Source organism: Glycine soja, chromosome 9 (genome assembly GCF_004193775.1).
Source record: "Glycine soja cultivar W05 chromosome 9, ASM419377v2, whole genome shotgun sequence".
NCBI classification, from domain to species: Eukaryota; Viridiplantae; Streptophyta; class Magnoliopsida; order Fabales; family Fabaceae; genus Glycine; species Glycine soja.
This window is the reverse complement of record NC_041010.1, coordinates 4,247,796-4,272,531: the sequence shown is the minus strand read 5'-3', so window position 1 is coordinate 4,272,531 and position 24,736 is coordinate 4,247,796. Positions and strand designations below refer to the sequence as shown.

General features: G+C 31.4%; 2 protein-coding genes and 1 pseudogene across 2 annotated transcripts; 1 reads left to right on the top strand and 2 right to left on the bottom strand.

The window, feature by feature from the left end:
- Positions 1-4,594: 4,594 nt before the first annotated feature.
- On the bottom strand, positions 4,595-12,747 carry LOC114425730 (protein PLASTID TRANSCRIPTIONALLY ACTIVE 14-like). The gene is made up of 13 exons (XM_028392682.1): positions 12,507-12,747; positions 12,286-12,435; positions 9,909-10,046; positions 9,186-9,311; positions 8,869-8,997; positions 8,210-8,299; positions 7,970-8,120; positions 6,931-7,040; positions 6,754-6,825; positions 5,859-5,964; positions 5,564-5,761; positions 4,927-4,969; positions 4,595-4,810 (listed from the first exon to the last, which is right to left on the bottom strand). The coding sequence occupies exons 1-13, from the start codon at positions 12,561-12,563 to the stop codon at positions 4,732-4,734; spliced, it is 1,449 nt and encodes a 482-aa protein (XP_028248483.1). The 5' UTR covers positions 12,564-12,747; the 3' UTR covers positions 4,595-4,731.
- Positions 12,748-16,320: 3,573 nt separating this feature from the next.
- On the bottom strand, positions 16,321-17,952 carry LOC114367356 (annotated as a pseudogene).
- Positions 17,953-20,614: 2,662 nt separating this feature from the next.
- Positions 20,615-24,259, top strand: LOC114367758 (homeobox-leucine zipper protein ROC2-like). Its single transcript, XM_028324950.1, has 7 exons — positions 20,615-20,986; positions 21,125-21,226; positions 21,321-21,524; positions 22,149-22,326; positions 22,428-22,657; positions 22,945-23,028; positions 23,903-24,259. The coding sequence occupies exons 1-7, from the start codon at positions 20,615-20,617 to the stop codon at positions 24,257-24,259; spliced, it is 1,527 nt and encodes a 508-aa protein (XP_028180751.1).
- Positions 24,260-24,736: the final 477 nt, after the last annotated feature.

Sequence of the window (24,736 nt, the reverse complement as noted above, 5' to 3'; positions counted from 1 at the left end):
TTTTAAAAATAATTGGTTTTTAAGTTTAAACAAACTGATGTATTGTTTTTGTTTTCATATAATAACATATTAACTACCATGTCTCTCCTTGTTATTTATTATTAATGCTCAATTCTCCAAATTGTATTACTACTAATTATATATAAAATATTCTATAAAGTTTACTAATATTTTTTTCTTGCATTCTTTACGTAAAAAATATCAGAATTCCTTAGAAATGTGGAAATTTTTTATGTGTTAACAGCTGAGTTATGGGATATTTTGTCAACCTTAAAAATTTCCTGGGTGTATGAGCACATGTTTATTTTGATTGATTGTGATTCCAAAGTAGTTGTGGAACTCATTAACAAAGGATGTCCTCCTTCTCACCCTTATAGTAGTCTGGCGCATCATTTTCAGATGATGGTGGCTAAGACTAGCTTTGTCAAGTTGAAGCATGTGTTTAGAGAAAGTAATATGGTTGTAGACTCGTTTGCTGTGTTAGCTCATTCTAGACCCGTGGGTTTGTTTATCTTGCAAGCCCTGCACCCTTTAGAGCATCTTTAATGCTAGATCTTGGAGATAGATCTTAAGCTAAAGACCTGATGTTTCCCATCTCCAACAATAAAGCACTCCTCAAGATTTTCATTGTGTAGATCCAGTTCTTGGGAAAGAACTGTGCAGATCTAGAAAGTTTTCAAAAAACAAAATTTATCAAATGTGACTGTAACAAAACGCAAGAGGAAGAATAATTTTCATGGCTCAACAGAAGGGGATGATGAAGAAGAAAAAACAAACAAAAAATAATACATACAAAGGGGAAGGGGGGTTGCGGCGAAGGGGAAGGGGGAATGGGGGGTCACAACGGAGGGGATGTGGGGGGGGGGGGGGGGGAAGGGGTCACGTGTAACGCCCTGAAATTTTGATAACCGAAAATAAATGTTTGATGTTTTTCTTGTGTTATTTGATTTTGATTAAATTGGATGAGTTGAGATATTGTGTGAATTAGCCATGTGTTATTTGTTTGATATGGATGTTGAGTTATGTGGAGTTTTATTGATTTAGGTTGAAATTATGAGATTTCAAGTTTGACCTAAAGCTATTCTGATAAAACTGTGATCCTGGATTCGTTAACCGTTGGACTGCCTTCAAATTTGGACTGTAGGCTTGTAACCCAAGTCTGCACCTTTTGACCGTTGATATTTTCAAAATAATATGTAAAGTATGAGATATGATATTTTCATCGAAGCAGTAAAATTTGTTGGAGCAGAATTTTGCTTGGGCGAGTCTTGCAAACTACAAATACGTCTAGGAGCATAAAACAACCATTTTGCTTCCATATTCTTCTCCAAACCCTCATCCAACACCCTTAACCTCCTCTCCTACCGCCATCGACCACAGGTGACCGCCACGAGCTACCGTTGCTTGCCGCAAGACCACTGCACGAAAAGAAATACTTTAATCGGAGCAGAATATTCAAAACTCAACTCAAGGATTCAATAGAGAATGTAGCCTCCAATCCTCCCTTCGCGGTTTCTTCGAGGTAACTGTGATTTCTAAGCCTTCTCCTAGTTAGTTTGAGCCTATCATTGCATCTCTTGTGACTTGGGTACCATTATTGAATGTTTTTACATTACTTTGAAAAACCCTTGAAAATGAGACGTTATAAAAGTTTCCTTTTTATAAAATAAACTTCGTTTTCGAAACATTCGTTGAACCCTGGTCATAGTGGTGTGATTAGAATTTCAAAATGATGTTTCTTTGATGTGGATCTCAAAACATCCCTTTAACTCCTTTTTTAAATTGAATGAGTGTTAGACCCCGAAAGTTGATATTAACTTTGTCTTTGAAATCTATACTAAATTATCTTTGATTTGGTATATAGAGCTTTGCGTTTGGACGAACGGACATGAATCTAAGAGATCTTAGAACAACACAACAAGGAACTAATAAAAGAGATATAGATAGGTGAGAGGAGTTTATTGTTTGTTTACAACTTTTGATACCATAGTTGGGATCAGAGAACCCAATTATAAGGATGTATGTTCGTCCCTGTGCATGCTGGTTTTAAGAAAAACTGTGTTTTTAACTAATAGGATGTGATATATTTGTTATTGATGATTGAAATTGTTAATGATGTTGTGTTGTAATAATTGTAATTTTTAGGAAAAATCTTAATTACAGAGGAGACTTTGCCCAAAATTTTATATTTGTTCTTCTATTTACTTATTCATTAAAGTTTAAATGGGCATAAAAGTTTGTTTTGAATACCATAGTTCTCCTCTTTAATTTGGAATTTTCCTTAAAATATCAATCTTGTGATATTATGGATTGTTGTTGTATGAGGTTTATGTTGCTGAAGACCTAGGGAATGTGAATCCCAGACATGAATTTATATGTATGTATGTGGAATGTGATTGCTTGTAATGTTAATGATGATGTTGAGATGAGATGATATTAATGTTGATGTTAATAATGATATTGAGATGATATGATGTTGATGTTAATAATGACATTGAGATGAGATGATGTTGATGTTAATAATGACATTGAGATGAGATGATGTTGATGTTGATGATGCCATTGTGATGAGATGATGTTGATGTTGATGATGCCATTGTGATGATGTATGTTGTGTATGTACATGGCAGGTGCAGTGACCATGTTAGATATCTCTAGAGGGGGGAAATAGAATGTTTACAGAGTTTTAAGCATCCCTAGAGAAAGAAGGGGGATGACTTAGAATCTTTAACTATTCATGGTCAGTGCATTGATGATTCTTATGTTTCATACTTCATATTACATGAAAATAGTATAAACTTTGTCAGTAAATACTTGTATTTTTTCATGAGAAAAAATACTTGTACTTGAAGACATGTCACTTGGTTTGGAACTTCCTTGAGACTCAGGTTGATCACCATGGGGGGAGAGGGAGTTGCTTGTGCACGACAAGGTGACATCGACACTTACTGCCTAGTTTTCCTAAGTGAGAGTGTCATGTGGACACGCTTAGGCTATTTCCTGATAAATGGTACCACATTACATTTTAGAGTTGAGTCATGTACATGTATCATTCTAAGCATAATTGATTTGAATTATGGAAAAGTTGATGACTAGTTTGTTAAGTGTACATTGAACTGATGGATTATTGAGAATGATTGTGGTTATTGTTATTGTTTTCTTGTTAATCATTGTCATTTGTGTTTGTTGATCTTTTATATTAAACTCACCCTTACAATTTTTGTACCGTGTGATTGGTGTCTATGATGATCTCAAACTTTTGTTCATGGGAGCAAATGAAGAACAATAGGTGACTTGGAGGGAAGTGTTTTCTTAGAACCGTCAAGTCGACGTGATAACATTAAAATTTATTTTAAGGGAGAGTTGTGTTTTGTTATCAACTCTTCCTTAGTTGGTTCTTTAACTTTTTTTGATTGGGCATGTAAATCCCAAGTTTAGATATATATTCACGTATTTGTACGTTGTTTAATTAATATATATCATGAAAAATACCATCATTTTCCTTTGAGTTTGCAATGACTGTCATGTTGCCACTAAAATCATATCAAAGATTATGGACAGGGAAATCATCCTTAGAGATGTTAGAAGGTTCCATCATTTCAAAGATGGAACCTGCTCGATTATTGGTAAAAGAAAGTGAATAGTAAAATATTACTTTTTTTTTTAATTTATTCATCTTAACTTTTTCCCTCTTTCATGTGCAAGAAGTTCAGTTGAGATCATGTATTATTTTAAATGCATAGTTACATAATTTGGATAACTAACAATCTGAATAGAAATTCCTGTATATTCTGACTCCTTGATATTTTCTTCGTATAACGCAATGACTGCAGAATCTCCCATTCTTTATTACTAATGCTCAATTTTCCATATGATATTACTACTGGTTATATTTGAAATAATCTATAACCATCTTGCTTGCATCCATTACTCCACATTTTTGACGCAGCTTATGCAGTACATCAACGCGTTAGGTATATAATTTTTTTGAAAGCCGCTACTAATTTCTTGAGTTAGAGAAGACGATCTGGCCACCAATAGAAATCATTCTTGAGCAATTATGATTGCTCTGGCATGTATTGGTCTAAAATGCAATTTTAGATTTCCTAATTTCACGCATGTTTGAATTCTGTTTATTTGGTGTTAGAGCTTACCTTGAATGAATTTAGGCCTTAGCTGAATAAATCTATGTTTGAGAACCTCAATACCTTCATTTATTATTGATGACTTACACAAATAATGTAATCTGTATAATTCATTAGCACAACACTTTAATCAACCGAGCTAATAGACCAATTATATTTTAAAATAAATAATATTGTTATACACAACACTAAAATTTCTAATGTATATTTAATGCGCATGTAAATTTAAATAATAAATTTTGTGACAATTAATTTTGATATAACTCATACGAATTATTTAATCTGTATATTTTTTATAAATAAAAAATATTTACTATTAAAAAATGTAATATATTAATAAATTAAAAAAAAGTATTTTTGAAATTTTACATAAATATAACTATAATTTTACACTTTTTTTTTCTTTTTTTAATTTGCTTAACACTAGATCAAGGAACGGCACAAAGAAATGGTAAGGCACAACAGAATGAAGAACCTACAATTAATGGATAAAGAGCATTGTTTTAAGTGACACAGGATTACAGGTATACACGACACTACAGTGCTACAAAATCTTACTGACTATTCTCCTGTTAGTAGATTGGGATCAGAACAGTATTTGCTCTTGATACATCTCCAATGCTTGGATAACTTTCTCCATGAACAATTTCCTGTGCAATCTATACCTGCATATGTGGCATTCAAAGCGAAACTATAATTACAGGGTTTAGGGTTTAAGATGTCGCTGAAAATAAAATTTTAAAAACTAGTGAAACTGCTAGATGATGTAAGTATGGCATACTTTATTGCAGCTTCAAGTGTCCTCGTAGCATCTGTCATGGAACCTGCAAGCATGATGTGTAAGCTAAGAATTAGCTTTTATTATGAAATCTCAGTTAGAGTCAGTAAGTCACACAATTTTGGAGCTTTCAGTAAATTTTGATCTTATAATTTCACAAGATTGAGTCAACCCTTGAGGATTGATCACATGTCTATTTTATAAACCTTAGGTGATAGTTCGAAGAGCTCCACTACACAAGTGGTTGAGCCTTTTGCCCAATTGGATTTGTGTAAATTGACTAAAATACTAGACAAAAGTACTACTTAGTGAACTTGCAGGTGTCAATGGGGGCTCAATGGATCCAGCTCTCCATAGAACCGATGAAGCTTATGCAGAAGATATAATTGTAATCATGTAGAGTTGTAGCCTGAACTCAGAATGTAACTTGTTTTGGCAATGTTGATAGACTGACTCAAGGTCAACCAGAATATCCCCCAAAACATTTTTCTAGCCCATGTGTATTACTGACATAAAAGAAAAGTCAACAGGTTTATGTATACATATTCTCTGAAAGCAATCATACTGCATAATAAATTTATTATGACAATCAGTTATGTGAATCTACCTTTTAGTGTAAGGATATGAATGCCAAATTTACCTAGCAATTTCTGGTCTTGCTTAGAGGTTGTAGCAAATGCTGCGAGCATCTTTTGACATTCATCTTGCAACTCCTTGGCAGCCTTTCTTTCCACGCTAGGGATTGGAGGCACATCCCCATCTGACCAACTTGGCAGTGTTCGTGCTGCAGCTATGACTGCTCCATCAACAAAACTATCCCCAGCATTTGACAGACAATCTGCCATAAATTTCATATCGATATCCTAAATAATGCCAATTTGAATAGACAAAACTGTAACAGCAGATTCCAGAAAGAAAATTCATATTGCCCATACTATTATGGTAATACTCTTCAGGAAGGCCAGATATATGGAAGATTGACACGAAGGAATCCAAATGAATACGTGCATTGCCTGAGAATTTGATCTCGTCCCAAGGATTCTGCAATTTTAAGCAACTCTGAGAACTACATTTCAAAATTCAGTAGATCTAAAAACCAAACAGGTAGTTTACATGTATTGTTCATTACAAGAACAATCAAATAACAAAATCATGATATAAATACTTCAATGCATATGACATACTTTATAGTGACCATGGACAAGTCTTACAGCATAATACAGAGTTTCTTATGTGAATTGGGTTGGATCTATGGTGGATTTAGAAAAGGCACACAAAGTAGCTTGTTGCAAATGGAAGTACATATCAAATGGTTATAAACTTATATCAAACTAAAATAATTTAATACGATTTTCCTAGAGCAAGGAAAACTACTAACTCTTCGTTAACATTGAGAGTCCAAGGTTAAAGTTAGAGTGAAAAGATGCAGTTAAGAGTATTGAATGAATGCTTAAAATGCAGCAACATAACCATGGTGAGAGGAGTTAGAAATACAATGAAGGAAAAGCTAGACTTTGCTGATGTCGCTTAAAAGAAAAGAGGAAAACTGACATGGTGGTTCCACAGCCAACACTTGAGCATGGTTGACAGTGGCACCTATAATGGGCTTTCAGTACGTGAGATTCTTTTTATCTGTGAGAATCGAAGACAATGTCAGGGGTTTTTCAACAACTCATGCACCTTGTTCAACCAATTGAGTTAGACCGTGAGTTTTCTTCACCACCCCCACTCTCTTTTAATTTAATGTGTATTTCCATAGGTCTCTGCCCACAAATATTCAGGATAAAGAACAAAAAAGATATAGAATATTCCATTCATCAAGAAAGTTACCACAGGTGATGAAAATCCATATCTTTGCATGAACATGTCGTTCTTCTGCGTACTCATGTAATTAACTGTCATCTGTTACAATTTTTTACAGCATAATCAGGATGTCCATGTCTCACAGTGAATAATACAAGGGTAATTAACTGAACATATTTTTCACAGAAAAATCAAATGGTTTACCTCATCTCCCTTTCTAATGCGCTGTCCAGCATTTATAAGAACCTCAAGCATCCTGTCCTTAAAACGCCAATGGAAAAAACAATTTGGCTCAAATGAATGGTTCAGCATATCTGAAAAGTAAGACCAAATTAGTCAATGACCTTAGTTGAAAAAACATCGTAAGTAGGAAAAGTAAGAAGCACTTCCACCACCTGTAATATATATAAATCAACTTTTACACATTTTTGCCTGCTTCTTTCCCTCAACCATGTCGTTTTTTGTTTTTTTTTCTTCTCATTACAAAGGTCATCTTAAGGAAAACAGATAATTCCAAGGACTGCCTAGTAGTGTTAGTTTACTTGTATTCTAATTTGTTGGAAAAAAATGTGAAAACTGTTATAATTCTAACAAGACGATAAACAAGTTAAGCAATGACAATGAATGGATAAAGATTTTTTTTTAGAACTGGAAATCAAATCAAATTTAATACAAAAAAAAGTCAATGAGAAAATGAAAAGGCTCATAGCTATCTCACAACCCATAATATTAATTCCAATCACTCTACAAACTTCATTTCTATTGATATCTACAGTTCAGACATCAGATTATTAAAAGGAAAGAAAGAAATTCCCCCAAGAGAAAGTAAGTACACATTTTACACACTTGTTCCCTTCTCAAAGAGTTTGATGCTTTGTTCTGCCAGGCAGAGAAAAAAATCCGTCCCATGAACAAATTTATGCCACTGGTTCATCAACTTTAAATATTAATGAACATCTAAAATAGGGAAGGTTTTTAAATCCTCCTGTAGTAGTACATACTCCTATTATAAATTTATAATAATAATAATAACACTTGGTTTTGTATGTTTCTTTTCTCCAGTTTAATTTTTTTCTCTAAATTTCTAAATTTTCTCCTGAAACAGGTAAGTGACATCACAATAAATAAACTCATTAAGAAAATAAAACTAAAGTGAAATTTGAAGATAAGGGACTTGTTTGATTATAAGAGTACATAAAAAGTATCATATTTAGTCACACAAACTAAGAAGAACTGAGCTCACCAGCATAAGGAATCAGCATATTTGCTTCTTGATTTAGAGCACCAATTCTCGTTTGCATGTTAATACATCGTGACTGTGCAATACCTACTGCCCAAGCGAACCTTTGAGGATCATGTGCAAGACGCTTTATTTTAAGGGGTGCAGCACTGTGCTAAATGAGATTAACACAATTTGTTAATGCATCGTAAGTTTTATGCACAATGGGAGACTAACAAATTTGACAAAAAAAATTCTCCTTACCCAGTTACTCTCCCAGAATTCTAAGGCTCGTTGTTGCTGTTTTCTAATAGTGGAAGCAAGATCGGAATCCTGCAGCTCCAAAAGTTCCTCCTGGTGATACAGATCAATATATGATATAAAACTACTACTAAAACTGTATTGTAAGTTTCAAAATATAGCCATTCTCAAATGCATGTGAGTGTATACAACAAAATCTTAAAATTACAAAGGATTAATCCAGACCAACTCAAGAGAGTTGATATGTATCTTGTGGCTCAACAAAAATGAGTTATCTTTGAGGTTTCCATAAGAAATACAAAATATAAAAACCTAAAATGGCTTGAGTTACAAGTTACAAATATCTTAAGATAAGAACTAGGCAAAGTGTCTCTAAAATCTAAGCAGAAAACCAGAAAGAAACTAAACAACTAGCTCATATATTATTAAGAATAATTACTTTTCCTAGTCTTATAATATGATCCAACTTCAACACAGAAACTGCACATCAAAATGCTTTCAAGGAAAAAACCTTGAAACAGCAGATTAAGTGGGAATTGAAACATCTACTACGTACATGATCTCCCTTTGATATCAAGAATTGATCAGTAATAATTTCGAAAAGGGAATACCACAATCAAACCATGGTTCAATGATGCAAAACCAGTTTGTTTTATGCACACCTCTGAAGCCAGAAGTAAGCTAGTGCACTCATCTGCACTCGGTAAGAAGTCGCCATACAATTGCCAAAAGTTGCCTTCGCAATCAAATGCGTATAAGAGAAGGCATGCTAACCTTAGGTCCCAATCTGTCTGCCACAAAGATTTGCACAATTACATTAAGCAGATAACCAGAACATTTTTTACTTTTGTAGCAGGTACAATAGTTAAAACAAAGGGTGATACATTGGTAATGTATGTATTTATCATGAAAAGTGAAAACAACCAAGCAAATTGGTTATATCTTATTATGAAATGAACTTAGAAGAGATTGTAATTACCTCTGGATTTGTTGAGTTGATAATATCAAATATTGGATGATCCAAGGGAATTATATCAGGGAAAAACATCCATGGGAGCTTCTTGCTTATGGTTAACATCAATTCAAGAGGAATTTCCATTACAACCTGCCCAAGTACAACATTAGGCAAATCATCCATGGACAGCTATTAAGAATTAAGAATATAATCATAAAACATAGGCTTCATTGCACTTTATACCCCCAACTTTTTACATTTTGGCGAATTTTACCCCAACAAATTAATTTGGTGCATTTTACCCTCAACTTTTTAAAAAACTAGCAAATTTTACCTTTTGACATTGAACTAACATGCCATGCTAAAATAATTGAACTTTTACCCCCAACTTTTTCACTTTTAGACGAATTTTATCCCTAACTTTTTACTTTTTGGTGAATTTTACCCCCAATTTTTATGCTTATTTTGCATGTCACATCAGCTCAACAACGGAAGGTAAAATTTGCAAGTTTTTAAAAAAATTGAGGGTAAAATGTGTCAATTTAATTTGTTGGGGGTAAAAAGTGAAATTAAGCCTAAAACATATTATACAAATAACTAATTGTGCAAAAATGATGAAAGTTGACTTCATGTGCCATCATTTACACTTGTGCCACCACTAGCAATTGGAAAGGATATATCTCTGGTAGAACGTAAGTAGAGTAACATCACTTGTAGCAACTAGCAATATTAAATGAAGCTACTCACCCTTGCTCGGCGAAGAGGCTCTACATCTTTGGAAGCATACACACCAAAACCATCTGGCCCTTCTTTAAAATGAACTCCATAAGCTCGCATGCTTCGGACATAACCAATCTTGTAGAAATCAGGATCTGCAGGCTCCAACTAGAGGAACAAATAAATTAACAAAATAGAAAATAAAGAAAAATCACAACAAACATCTCATTTAAACAGAAACCCCTTGAAGAATTCATCCAAATGTGGGTCGTTCAAGAAAGAACGTACTGAATCTTAATATCAAGAATTATGAGCATAAAAGCAGATCAAATTTGAAACAACACTCACTCTACCACATTATGTGTTATAACCATAAAAACACGTCAAATTACAGAAATAACATTCACTTTTTTATTTTATTTTATCAGCAAATGTTTTTTTTTTTGGGAAGGCAAAATTATATATATTATTATAAGCAAAAACAGTACAAGGGGTACTGGATAAAGGAAATACAAAGCACCTCTGGTGCTGCCCTCCAAAAAAACCCAAGCTAACCCAACTGAAAAGGTTATCCCACACAGATTAACCAAAGGATTCCGAGATATTGGAAGACCAGTGGTTAAAACTAGTGTTGAAACCTTTTCCTCTAGCTTTTAACCAAGACCAGGCTAAGAACAAAGCATCTTCCATGACTTTCAGGGAATCAAAAGGTTTGTCCTGAAAAATCAGGAGGTTCCTATGCTGCCATATGGTACTGGTCAGAGCAACCCACCATCCACACCATGAACTATGATTTATCTCTGCTCCAAACCCATCACAAAATTGAAGAAAATGGTCAACTAGAGAAGCTGGGAGAGGTCCCATAACCTGTATCCAACTCATGGACTCCCACCATAAACCTACTATCCTCTTACAATTGAAAAATAAATGCCCCACCTCCTCTTGCTCTTGGCCACAGAGAGGACAATCAGAGTTCTAGATAATCACACTTCTTCTTATGAGATTGGCTCTAGTGGGGAGTCTATCTTTAAGAAGCCTCCAAGTGAAAGCTGCAGCTTTTGGGGGAATTTTCATCTTCCATGGTAATGTTGAGGTTCTCACATCAGAGGCTGGGGTAGAGGGGGTTATCAATAGTTTATAGGCAGACTTAGTGGAATAAACACCACTAGGATCAGCTTTCCATATCATGATATCCTTAACATGCCTCTGAATAGTTATGGAAGTGATCTCCTCCATAAAATTCACAGCTAGATCACTTTCATGATCAAACAAATTCCTCCTCCATTTGAAATCCCACCTCCAATTGTTTCAGCAAATGTTAATTGTTAGTTTTTGTTAAAATGTTAGTGAGAGGGATTCGAACTCGTGACCTCTCCCTCCCCCTTCTCCCTTCAACCACCAAATCAACCTTATAACTCTTAACTGTTAATGTTATGAACATAAAAATACATCAAATCTATTTGCTTACTATATATTAAACAATGCTCTAGCTAGACATGTGTCAGCTCCCTACCACCTTTGTTTCCCTCCCATGCCCCCTACTTTGTTGTTGTTGTTAATAAAATTATTATTATCAATTAATTAATTAAGACTTCCGATCGTTGTAGCTATCTGTAGTCTCTCCATTCCTAACTTCTTTCCTCTGAGTTACATATCTTCCCAGCATCTCTTTTAGAGTTCTCCTGCTTTTGGTGTAAACCTTATTTTCCCTCATTTTTTTCTGCTTCTCACTATAAGCTCTCTTTTCTACTTCTCACTTTAGACCCTATCATGTTCCCACTTATTTCTACTTTTCTTAATCTCAATATGCCCATGTATCTATATCAACTTCTTAGTATATAACAGTCATGAACTATATGGATGGATTTGGCACATACATTGTTACTGTATATTTACTAGCTATTTTGTCAAATGCATAAAGACAAGCACAGAAGTACTAGTCAACTTATACACCTTAGCTCCCGGATAAGATAGATTAGAAAGTTTCAATAAAAGTTAAGTACATAAATTGATTTTTTTTAAACTGCAAATGTTAGTTTGTTAGTTTTGTTAGATATGTCAGTTGAGGGGATTCAAACCCGCGACCTCTCCCCTCCCTTCTGAGATGTTACACCTTTTCCCTTCACCCTTCCCCAACCACTAGGTGAACCTTATATCTCCACGTAAGTTGATTTGAGCTTATGGAAAAAGAATTCAATTTTTCTTTCCCTCTAAGTACTTATGAAGAAACTCATCCAAACATGGCCTAAGTGTTGTCAACATGAAACCACATCAAATTATGGAAACATAACTCACTCTAACTGCTCCTAGGTGTCAATTACTACCAAACCATCAAAAACAACAACCAACTAGCAAACAAGCCAGAGGCAAAACAGGAAAAAAAGAACAAAAAATAAATGAAATTTACCTCGGAAGATGTTTCTTCAACTTGGGGAGGCTTAAACAGGGGAAATGGTGGTGCACCAACCGAAGCTTTGATGGGTCGTGCTCTGTTTTCAGCACGAGAGCCAAACGAGTAACTGGGTCGCCACAAGAAGCCACGGCGCGAACCTTTGAACTGTTCAGAAAGAAAACAAGGTTGGGAAGAGATTCAGATTGAAGAAACACAAAAAGAGAAGAAATTGGAACCTGGGTGTTGGAGAATAAGGTGTTGGTTGGTTGATAAAGAGGAATAGAAGAAGCCATTGGATAATGAAAATAGAAAGAAAAAAAAGCGCTAGTTAAAGCATGTGGGAAAACTAGTAGTGAATGGTAATGCAGCAAATGCTAGTGACTGAGTAGATTAAGCAGAGGAATTCTGTATGGTATAGAGAAAATGTTATCCAGTCTTCGGTTCCCAGCAGCATAGGTCACGCGACTCCGTGCACAGCTCACTTCTATTTGGGTTGGCATTAAATTAATTACGTTTTACCCTTAACAATTTTTTATTTTTTTTAGAATAAGTAGTTAAATTCGTTCGTGAAAGTATAAGATATTGATAAATTAGTTGTTTGAAAGATGAAAAGATTGAAATTTAGTTTATGAAAAAAGTATGATAAATTAATTATGTGAATAATTAATGATAAATTAATTCTTAAACTTTATAACTTAATATCAAATTAATTATTGAAAATTAAATGTTAATAACAAAATTAATCTCACAAATTTAATATGAGGACTAATTTGTGGCATTAATTTATCAATGTTTCACACTTTTAAGAATAATTTGGTTATTTATCTTTTTTTATAAACAAAATGATTTCTAGAAATCAATATTGGATAAATAATTTATTTAGTTGTTGAATTATTATTTATTAACAATTTAATCCTACATTTTTTTAATGAGCAATTTAGTTCATAAATGTATAAAAATTACAACAAACTATGCACTTAATGTCAAAATAATCCCACAAATATATTACTTATTATTAGCTCAAAACATACAAGACTTATAATAAAGTATTGAACTAATTTATTGCAATATTTACCCATTTGTAAATTAAATTGGTGATTTAAAAAATATATAAATTAAATTGTAACCCTCTAGGGACTTAATAGGCTACTTATCCCACAATTTTACTCGAGAGATTTTTTTTCCTTTAATTCAAGATATAGTAGAACTATTCAAGGTAAACCAAAAAAAAAATCTACGTTGAGTATTCAACTAAGTTTTAAATAATTGCTTAAATTGGAATAACTTGTAGCAATTCATTCACTCCATGTGTTTTTGTTTTTATTTTAGTATAAAAACTATGTTTTTATCATGAGAGATAATTTTATTTGAGTTGAATAAAAATTATTGAAAAATCAAATTCTTTTTTTGAATAGTATTTAATTTAGGGTTATTGTGTTTTTAGTCTTGAACTTTTCAATTTTTCACTTTTAGAATTTGAATAAATTTTTTTTTATCAAATTTAGTCTTGATGTTTTTGTCCATCAATATTTTTAGTCAAACCATCAAATATCATTGTTAATTGATAACATGATATTAATTATATTCTTCTTTGGTGACAGTTCATTATTTACTAGTTATAAACCCTTAGAAATTGTTTAGGTGTATTAAAATAAATTCTAGCAACTAAAAATGGTAAAAAATTGTTATACCCCAAATCCAAATCTAAATCCAAACACAAAAATGCACAAACTGTATAGTAAGAAGAATGTGACAATTGTGAATCCCAAACTTGAAGGATATACTAAATGCATGAAGGATATAGGATAATATGCTTTGTCAGAATGATAAGGGTATTGACGGATCCAAATCAACCCGTGATCCAACTTAATACAATTATATTGGGTTGAATTTTTAAGTGTTTGGGTCAAATTCAATCTAATCTAATTAAGACCCGATCATATATGGGTTGAGTAATTTCTTTTTTAACCTAACTCAACTCAAATCATATAATTAAATTTATTATTATATATAAATTAATTATTAAATTCAGAACACATTAATTTTTAGTTCACATAGTTTATTAAATTAAATCATCCATGATTTTTTTTTCTTTTTTGAGTTGTTATTTTTATCTTTTATCTTAATTTTGTTTATGTTTTCTCATACTAATACAATACTTTATTTTAATACTTTATTTTTATATAAAATAAAATATTATATTATCATTAAAATAATTAATTCTATTAATCAAATAATGTAATTTAATCTTTTTTTAGTGTATTTAGTCATTACATACTTATAAAGTTTTAAGCAAAAATAAATTATTATTCTAAAAAAGTTTAATTTTTAATAAATTAAAAAATTATTTTAAATATTGAGATCCGATTAATCCAATCCATTTATGATCGGATTAGATATGTAAAAAATTTGCACAAATTTAACGCAATCCAACCTAAAAAAATTTGTATCTATTTAAAAATGGGGTTAACTAAATCTGGTCTAATCCAACCCATAAACACCCATTTTGAAACTGAATGATTTTTTAGCATATTAATTGCTAAACTTCACCGAGGACTGTCCAAACTTGAAAAAGGGAGGAGCACCCAACCCAACACCTCATGCTAAAGGGAGGGTCTTCAAAGGGGTGACAATCTAATTCAAGGTATGTTTTTCCAAAATCAAGAACCCTAGTTGTGTTGTATGACTTAGGAGTAACCCATTCTTTTATTTCTTTTTGATTGTATGTATCGTATATAACTATTTGTTAAACCTTTACCTTTTTGTCGACTATATCTACTCTTACCGAGAATAATATATGTTTGTATAGACTGTCTTCTTGTGATTCAAGATAAGTTGTTTCTTGTTAATTTAATATTGAATTTCATAGTATCCTTGGTAATGATTGACTTTGTGTTAACCAAGTAATGTTAAATTGTTTTAACCAAATTGTAGAGTCTTCTTTTTATGTTTTCTTCACACCAAAGTCATTTTTTTTTCCTAATGTCTTCCAAGACATAGTGGAAGGGTGTTAAGATTTTCTTTTATAGATTTCTTCAAAAGTGGCTAGTGAATAAATTAGTGCTTGCAACGTTCCCTATTGTTCGAGAGTTTGAGCACATGTTTCCTAACCAAAAAAGAAGTAGAGCTTTTCATAGATTAATTTGGTTCTGAGAGCAAGACCAATCTCCACAGGACCATATACAAAAATACAAGACTATATTATTTTCACTTTGTTTTTTTTATTATACAATAACATTTTCTATTTTAATCTTAATTACCTAGTATTTAATAATAAAATTCTAATTTCATTAATACCCTCATTAATTTCATTAATTTATTATAAATAATTAATAATTGAATTAATTTTCACTAGTAATATATTAATGCCATTATTAATTAATTCTTTTTATAAAATAATTATTATTAAAGACAACTATGTACATGGGTCATTTCTAATGAGAATTTTTTTATATGATAATGAGAAAAACAAAACTGATCACTTTAAAAACTCATGACATTTTGAAGAAGAAAAAAGTCATATTGACTTTTTTAAGCATGTAACTTAAATATTTTAACTTTGATTATTTGGCTTACTATGTTATATTGGTGTAAAATATTTATCAATTTTACTAATAATTAGTCTTTATGATATTAATCAAAGTCAAACTTGAGACTTGCTTAAAAAATCTGAATCTAGTTCTACTCAAATAGGTTGATAATTTTAATCATTTAAATCAATATTTATTTGTCTCATGCTAATATAATATAAAATGACTTTCTTATATGCTAAAGATACAAATGGTCAAAATGACGGTCTCATATAGTTTCCCAGATATACTAAATATATAGATATATATACCATGTATACAACATAAATTCATTTTTTAGTATTTTAAAAATTAAAACTTTGATTATATAGTCCAGTAGAAAATATTTAAATTAATACTCGATAAATTAATAAACTCTCTAAAATAATAAATTTATCCGGTCCCGACTTGGGCCAATGTAAAAAATTGAAAAACTCGATAAAATAATAAGATAGTAATTTTTCGTGAAATCCCTTTATAATTTTTGGTCCCAAGAAAATCATAAATTAATAATTCATAGAAACTGAAAAAAAATATATTACACTCTATTGAAATATGATTCAATAGTTGTCTGTTTTCCTTTAAAGTTCAAGTCTATTTGGAGCTCATCTCTAACTTTTCTTATTGTATCCAATAGCTCAGGAGTTGTATTTTTGTATTGTATCATAAAGTTGTGAAGAGTGTTCGACGCCATAAGTGTTTCCTTTCACGTAGCAGGCTCCAAAAACATTTTATCATCATCTTCGCCATCATCCTCTGCATTGTTCTCAATGATAGTACTCACAATATCTTCTAAACTCTGAACCTCCGAACATGCTTCATTTTCACCTGGGTAGTTCATTAGATTGTCGATATCCATCTTATTACGATAGCCACATTGATTGATCATAGTCTTGAGGTCTTGAGTTTCTTCATCAAAAGTGGATTCATCCAAATTTCTTGCAACGTCACTAGCTGAACGAATTTTACAGTGTCGAAAGCAATTCGCTATTGTTTCTTTTCGAACATCTATCGTCCAAGTTGGGATTGCCAAATTGATAGCATCAAGGACATTTATCTTCCCTGGATCAGATTGTCCCACCTCATAACCTTCCAATATTTTGCGATAAAACCTTCTACGGTAATGCATCTTGAAAGCTCTTATTATCCCAACATCGCAAGGTTGAATCTTTGATGTCATGTTGGGTGGCAAGAAGAACAACTCAACGTTTCTTAGCCCTTCAATATTTCTTGGATGTGCTGGACAATTATCCACCACAAGTAAAACTCTTCTACCATGCATCATTTGGTCAAATGAACGAACATATTCATCAAAAAGCACACTAGTCATCCATGCTTTTTTGTTAGCTCGATACTGATAATCCAAGCTATTCATGTTGACATTCTTGAAGCAACGAGGCTTTGCATATTTCCCAATAATCCATAAAAGGATTTTTTCAGAGTCATCTTCATCGCAACAAATAACTATCGTAAGCCTTTCTTTATCTTGTTTTCTTCCTTCAAGTTGTTTTGTTGCCAATGAATGATCAGTTTATAGCCTATAAAAGAACCTAGTTTCATCCATATTGAAAATATCTTTCATAGGGAACTGATCAATTTTCTCCCGAATCGATACCAATTTCTGCTCCATGTTCTATACATCAACAGACTCATTCTCGCCAAAACGACGAAATGACTTTATGCCATGTCGGTGCTTGAATTTCCCAAGCCATCCTATAGAGAAGTTAAAATCTGAATCATCATGAGGGTACACGAGTTTCATTGTATCTCTTGCCTTCTGCAAAATTAATTCTCCTGTGATATTCACACGTTCTTAATGTTGGAGAAACCACTCATAAACAACCTTCTCCATGTCAAGATATTTTGCTGGTTTGTGTCTTTTGATCTCTGCTCTTCCCTTTTCTATTTCAGTAGAGAGATAGTCATTTGACCGCTTAAGTGTGTTTGATATTGTTTCTTGACTAACTTTCAACTCAAATTTTCCCTCAAGCCATCTCTGCAAGTCTTTTTGTGTGCTTGCCGGATTATCTCTCTTGTACTCACACAACTCCTTACGTATTTGATCTGACATAGTTGATTTTGCAATACCTTTTAGATGAGAAGTCATCTTGTGAGATATGGTTTGAATACTCTAACACATTCATGTAATTTATATATGCCAAACTTGCTTAATAATACATTGAACACATTTGTTCCTCTTGTTTACATTTACTGTATTTCAAAAGTCATTATTGATTTTTAATGCATATGAACATAGTAGTTACTAATTTACATTGAGTCCCAAGGTTCGCTGCAACGTAATTCTAAGAGGCATAGATTAATTTGTCTTTTTGTTTGGTATGTACAATATAATTATTTAAAAACTCTTTAAATTAATAATTATTAATTTATTGATAAATTAATAACTCTCTAAATTAATAAATTTCTCCGGTCTTGACATTATTAATTTATAGAGTTTTAACTGTATATTTTGAAGGATTAAAATATTTTTAATCCTTGATTAATTTTTGGATTTTATCCTAATATTTTTCTAACTTTTTGGCCCGTAATATTTTTTTCTGTAAATTTCTTTACATAATGTTTTGAAAAGTGAAATAAAGTGATTTAAATAAGACTTTAGGAATTAAAAGCAAAAAAATAATAACTGTTAGGGATCATAAAGTTAAAAAATTATTGGAAACCAGAAACAAATTAAATTCGACAATTCATTATGAACCAAAATATATTTAAGCTTATTTTGAACCAAAATTATTGTAGGAAGTTTATCAGCCATTAACATTTGAGTCTTTTCTTTTTCTGTTTTATGTGTGCACTCACCCTTTACAGTTTTTAATATCTATTTTCTGATATCTTTATTTTGATATATGGAATGCTTTGTAAACTTCCATTTCTCTTGTATACAATGCATTTATTTCCAATTAACATTTTTCCAAATTCATTACACATTATATATCAATATTTTCCATAATTTCTTCTTTAGCTCTGTCTTATCAATGATGTAACTGTTGAAGCTTATATGGTTAAAAGTGTTTTATCATTTAAAATTAAATACAAATTTTATTAATTAGGGAAATAGTTAATATTTTCTACATCTAATATTTCTCAGGGATGAGGGGCTTATATAAAATAGCTTATAAATTGATCGCATATCATATCATACAGAGACAAAGAGGAATAAAACGAAAATAACCCTCATTCTTTTAGAAGTGACTTTTCTCCGAGGTTAAGAAATTTGAATCTTTCAATGGAAGTTTCTAGAGGTTTAAGTGGTGATGAGAAAATGCTATCTTACGAACTCACTTTAGATCAACAAGTTCAACTTGAAGTGTACGTATAGTTCCCTTTGCTTGTTAACAGTATTCTCCTTTTGTTTTTAAAGATCTATCTTCTTATTTTTAAATTTTTATTTGTTTGGTTTTAGGAACCCATCAATCTTGATTTATGGGTAAAAGGTATGAAAATGCTACCAAGGAGTAGATCATAGTGAGATCATTGATACTCTTTGGGGGAATTGTAGTGTAGGTTATTTAAAATTTATCCTGGGGATTTCTAATTAATCAAGTTTATTATGTGAATTGAGGAAGAGTAACTCTCTTAACTTTCATTGTTTTTTTCTTGATCTCTTCGATGAGATGGTGATTTTGCTTTGCTTACAATTTAGTTTAATGGTTATGAAGATTTTCTTCTATTGATTACAACCTTTTTGAAGTTAACATATGGTCATGAATCACTAGGGTTTGCTCGTTTTGGATAATTTTTAAGTCGATTTACCCATTCTTAAGCGTACGAGTACCTTTGCTAGATTGAAATAACTCATTCATTTTAATTTGTTATTTAACTTATATATGAATACAATAACAGCAATTTGGTAATTTTTATTTTATTTTATTGAAATAAAGATTTTTCGAGCGTTGCCCACATCCAGAGGAAACCCAAGGAGATCAAATAGCCAAGGAACTTGGACTTGAGTCAACACAAATAAAGCATTGGTTTCAAAATAAGAGGACAAAGGTGATTTTTGTTTTTATTTTTGTGTGGGGGGTATATATGTGACATATGACAATTTTCTTTACAAGCATAGTTAAGTAATGCTGATAATTTTTTTACGTATATTGATATCTTAAGAATCAATTTTTGTGAGCATAAAACATTAAAATTTGGATTGACATCTAAAGAATGAACGCATCTTCATTAGAGAGAAAATTTATCCATCAATTGAGTTTGGAAGAAAGGCAGGAATAATGAACTTATGATATTCGAAAAACATTTATTTCAATTTCATTAAAGTGATTTATAAATTCTTTATAAAATTTCCTTTTAAAAAAACTCTTTATGAAATTTCTTTCTTTTTATAAAAAAATTACGTTTGAATTTTTAAATAAACTTCTATTTAATAATATAAATTATTAATAATTGTTTAATTAAAGTATTTTTTCAAATACATTCTTATTACGTGAACATTAAGCTTGTAGTTAACTAGCTTGATCGATTTTTTTTTTTTTGCTAAAATGGATTATATTTTTTATTGTTTTTGTTACAATAGTTGTCTCTCAAATGTTAATTTATTAATTTTTGTTAGAAATATTATTTAGAAGAATCGAATTCATGGTTTCTTTTTTCTTTTTTCATGAATACTTATAAGCTTCTTAACTATTAAGTCAACTTTATATATATATATATATATATATATATTTGTGTGTATTTATTTATGAATTATGTTGAGCATATGTAAGTACATTTCTAACGTTCTTTTATGGTACATGCATGGACTACAGATGTCTCAACCTGAGTCGTCCCTGGCTTCTACCTTAGCAGAAACCTCTTTGGTAAAGCAAGAGTGTGATATTAGTGATCCTGTTCATGATTTTGCTTCAAGTGATTCAGAGATGGAAGCAAAACGAATAGCAAAGGTTGCTAATCTTGCTATGGCAGAACTCCTTAAGCTTATGAGGATTAATGAGCCTTTATGGGCCAAGTCTTCATATGGTGTGCCGGGATATGTTCTCGTTCGTGAAAGATATGCAAGCATGTTTCCTAGGGTTGATAGCTTGAATAGTCCTCCTCACACTACTCGTGAAGAATCTTCAAAATATTGTAGAGTAGTGAGAATTAGAGCGAGGAAATTGGTTGAGATGCTTTTGGATTCGGTTAGCACTTACATATAATGCTTGTTATATACACTCCCCTTCTAAATTAGTTTTTTATATTTTCATAAATAATCTATTCTTTTTAATATATATTATAATATTAATAAATTGATGTGTGTATGAAACTCTTTGTTCCAGGAGGAATGGGTTAATCATTTCCCAACAATAGTTTCAAAATCAGAAACAGTCAAAGTGCTTGATGTGGGTTCATTGGAGAATCGAAATGGAGCATTGCAAGTGGTATTTATATAATTTCATGCAAACTTTTTTGTTATCTAAGTTTTGTAAATTTTAGATTCATTTGATAACAAATTAAGATTACTTTTCTCTTCAGGTGTGTGAAAAAATGCAGGCTATTTCACCGCTAGTGTCGTCTCGAGAATTATTCTTCCTTCGTTATTGTCAGCAAGTTACAGATGGTACATGGGCCATAGCTCATGTGTCGATTGATTCAATTGAAGGGCGTGTTCTTGATTCTCCAGTTCGGAGGCTTCCATCTGGCTGCGTTATTTATCAAATGAATGAAGAATTTTCCATGGTATTTATGAAAAGAAATTTAGTGAAAATTAGCACACTGTTATCTTCATGGATGTATATATACCGTCCATTTTAAATCTTGCTGTTAAAACCAGTATGAAAAGAAGTCACTAATGAGGTCAAAATGTTAAGGATATATATAATGTATTTTTTAGTCAAAATTAGTTTTTAGTCCTTGAAATTTTAAATAGATTAATTTAGTCTTTATACTTTAATAAAAAGGTGGATTTAATCACTGGACATTTACGGACAAGACCAAATAAAAATTAAATCCATCTATTTTTAAAATATAAAGATTAAATTGATCAATCTAAAAGTATATAGGAACTAAAACTGAATTTAATCAAAAGTATAAAGGTCAAATACACTAAACCTGTTCTACACGAAAAATGTTTATACTTAATAAAAATGAAAGAGATGATTTTAAGTTGGTTTAGATATATAAAGAAAGGAAAAAAAATGATGTGATAAATAATATAATCAGAAAGAGAATAAAATATGTGTAAAAGTTAACTATGAAAAAGATAAATTTATTGATAAAAAATTTACATTTCTCAATATATTTAATAATGCTAATTAACTATATAGTAAGCTTTTTGTGATGATATTATATGCTATGTTGTAGGTTATTTGGGCTGAGCACGTGGAAGTGAATGAAAGGATTGCTACATGCTCACGAGGAGGTTTTACTCGTGACAATGTTGCATATGGAGCTGAAAGGTGGCTTTGGGCACTTAATAGAATGTGTGAGAGGTTTGTTTGGACTTCAATAAACAACATGCCCCCTCAAGCATCTCCAGAAGGTTACAATATATAATCTATTCATTTTAATTAATTAGCCTCCTTGGTCAATATTGTGTTATACTTTAGCTATAATTAAGTCAATGTGATCCATTTTGTTCAGAGGTGAAGGGATTCAATGCAAGGATGAGGGCCATGAGGTTTTCTAATCGAATGGTTCAAGGATTTTTTGGTGTTTTGTATAAGTTACGTGATGGTGGCCTTGCACAATCTTTAGAGGAAAACAACACCGAGATTAAGATCTCTCTCCGGAAGAACACAACACCAGGCATGCCAGAAGGCATAATTGCCACTGCCATCACTTGCATCAGGCTCCCTGTCCCTCAACAGAATGTTTGTTCCTTCTTCATGGAAGCAAAAAATCGTCCTAAGGTTGATAATTTTTTTTTATTAACAAATGTTAGTTTATCAGAATATTAATTTTATTAGTAGAGAAAATCGAATCTGTAACTTTTCTTCTTCTCCTTTTTTCTTTAATCATCCAATCCATCTTATATCAATCTCATAAGGTTAACAAGTTAAATAGTCCTTATTTTGATCATTAGAATATATTTGCAAATAATTAGTTTTAACCTTGCATTTATATAGAATAATAAATATACTTGTTATTTCTCTTGCAGTGGGATGTTCTGAGCGGTGGATTTGCAGTAAATGAGTTTAGTCATTTCACAATGGGTGGAAGAAATTGTATTTCAATTTTGAAGGTATTTTATCATCTTTTTTTCTTCCATTTTATTAGTTTTGTCATTGAATCACAGATGAAGCATACATTTAGTTTGAAATGAAAGAAAAAAATGGTTTCAATCTACCTGTGCTATAAGAAGAAAAAAAATTAGAGGAAGCATCTTTCACAAACTTAAATATCTTGAACATATTTGAACTTAAATTATTTAGTGTTTATTGTCAAATATGTAAGTATATTGGATATATAGTACATGCTTCAGAGTTATTAATTGCATAATATACATACGCTAGTTTCACACGTTCCCTAACTCGTACATGTATAAACTCATCTTCACTGTTCCCATTGTTGTCTATCCAAATTAACTACTAGATTTAATTAAACTTTCTTTTGGACAGATTTAATTAAACTTGTTATAAGGAAATATGGATAAGTAGTGCACTTTATATAGTCTAAAAAGGATAGCAAAATGTAGCTTGAAATTGAGTGATATGGAACATGAAACATAAAAAATTAATTGCTTTAAAATGAATAGTAAAACAAATATAATTATGCAATATCTAATAAAATTTCTAAGATTTTATTTTAAAATTTACTTTTCACGTATTATTTATGTAAAAAAAATCTATGCCATATCTAGTAAAAAAATATATCTATTGATGTGATTTTTCTGATCTGCTAATTAATTAAAAATCACTATATATATGATTTTTAAAATAGTAATTACAAAAGCTAATATTCTTATATTATACATGACAATCTTGATAACATTATGCAAAAATAACTTTAGATTATCGAGTACATTTACATTCTAATTAAATTCTTTTATTTATTTTTTGTTATTGCATCAAATAAACTAAATGAAATTTGTTCTTATATATCTTCATGAGGAGCAGACTTATAACCGAATAGAGGGCGATGTGTTGATGTTTCAAGATAGTTATATTGATCCTATGGGATCGTATATGGTTTATGCTCCAATTTCTGAAAAAAACATGAGCATGATTATGAATGGGGGAGATTCAATGGTTTCAATTCTTCCTTCGGGATTTCTGATATCTGAAGATCACAGTGGTACAGTTGCTGAATCATCTAATAGACCAAGAGGCTCAGTGTTAACAATGGCTTACCAATTATTGATTTGTAGCAACAATAACACATCAATTCAAGATCAAAACAGGAAAACTGTGGTTAGAATTGTCGTCTCAGCACTCCAAAACATTAAGACTTCTTTGAAAATGTCTGAGGATTAGTCTTTTGGTGAGGCATTTTCGCTATAAGAGACAGCAAGGTCAATGGGGTTTATTTGTTGTTTTTTGTGATTGTTAGTTATTGGATTCACTTTCTTTGTCATTATGCAGACTCATTGCAGAGAATGTATGATTAGTTACAGAATAGTTGATTTGCGACTAGAGATTGTGCTTATTATATGATGAGCCTGCATATGGTGTTTAATTTTATTTGGTGTTTGATCTTTCAATTAGCTTTTTTGGTCAAATTGTGATTTTATGTCAACTATAAAATTAATAGGACTTATAAGGTTAGTTTGGTGGTTGAAGGAAGAAGAAGAAAATTTGAATCTCACTAGCGACTACTTGTCAATTAAAAAAATGTCAACTAATTAGTATTAACTAATAATTAATTGATTCATTCTTAACGATAGTGGAATCTTAGTAGAAGAAATATTGTCCTTTCCTGTATAAAATGAAATTCCCTATAGCATTTTTATT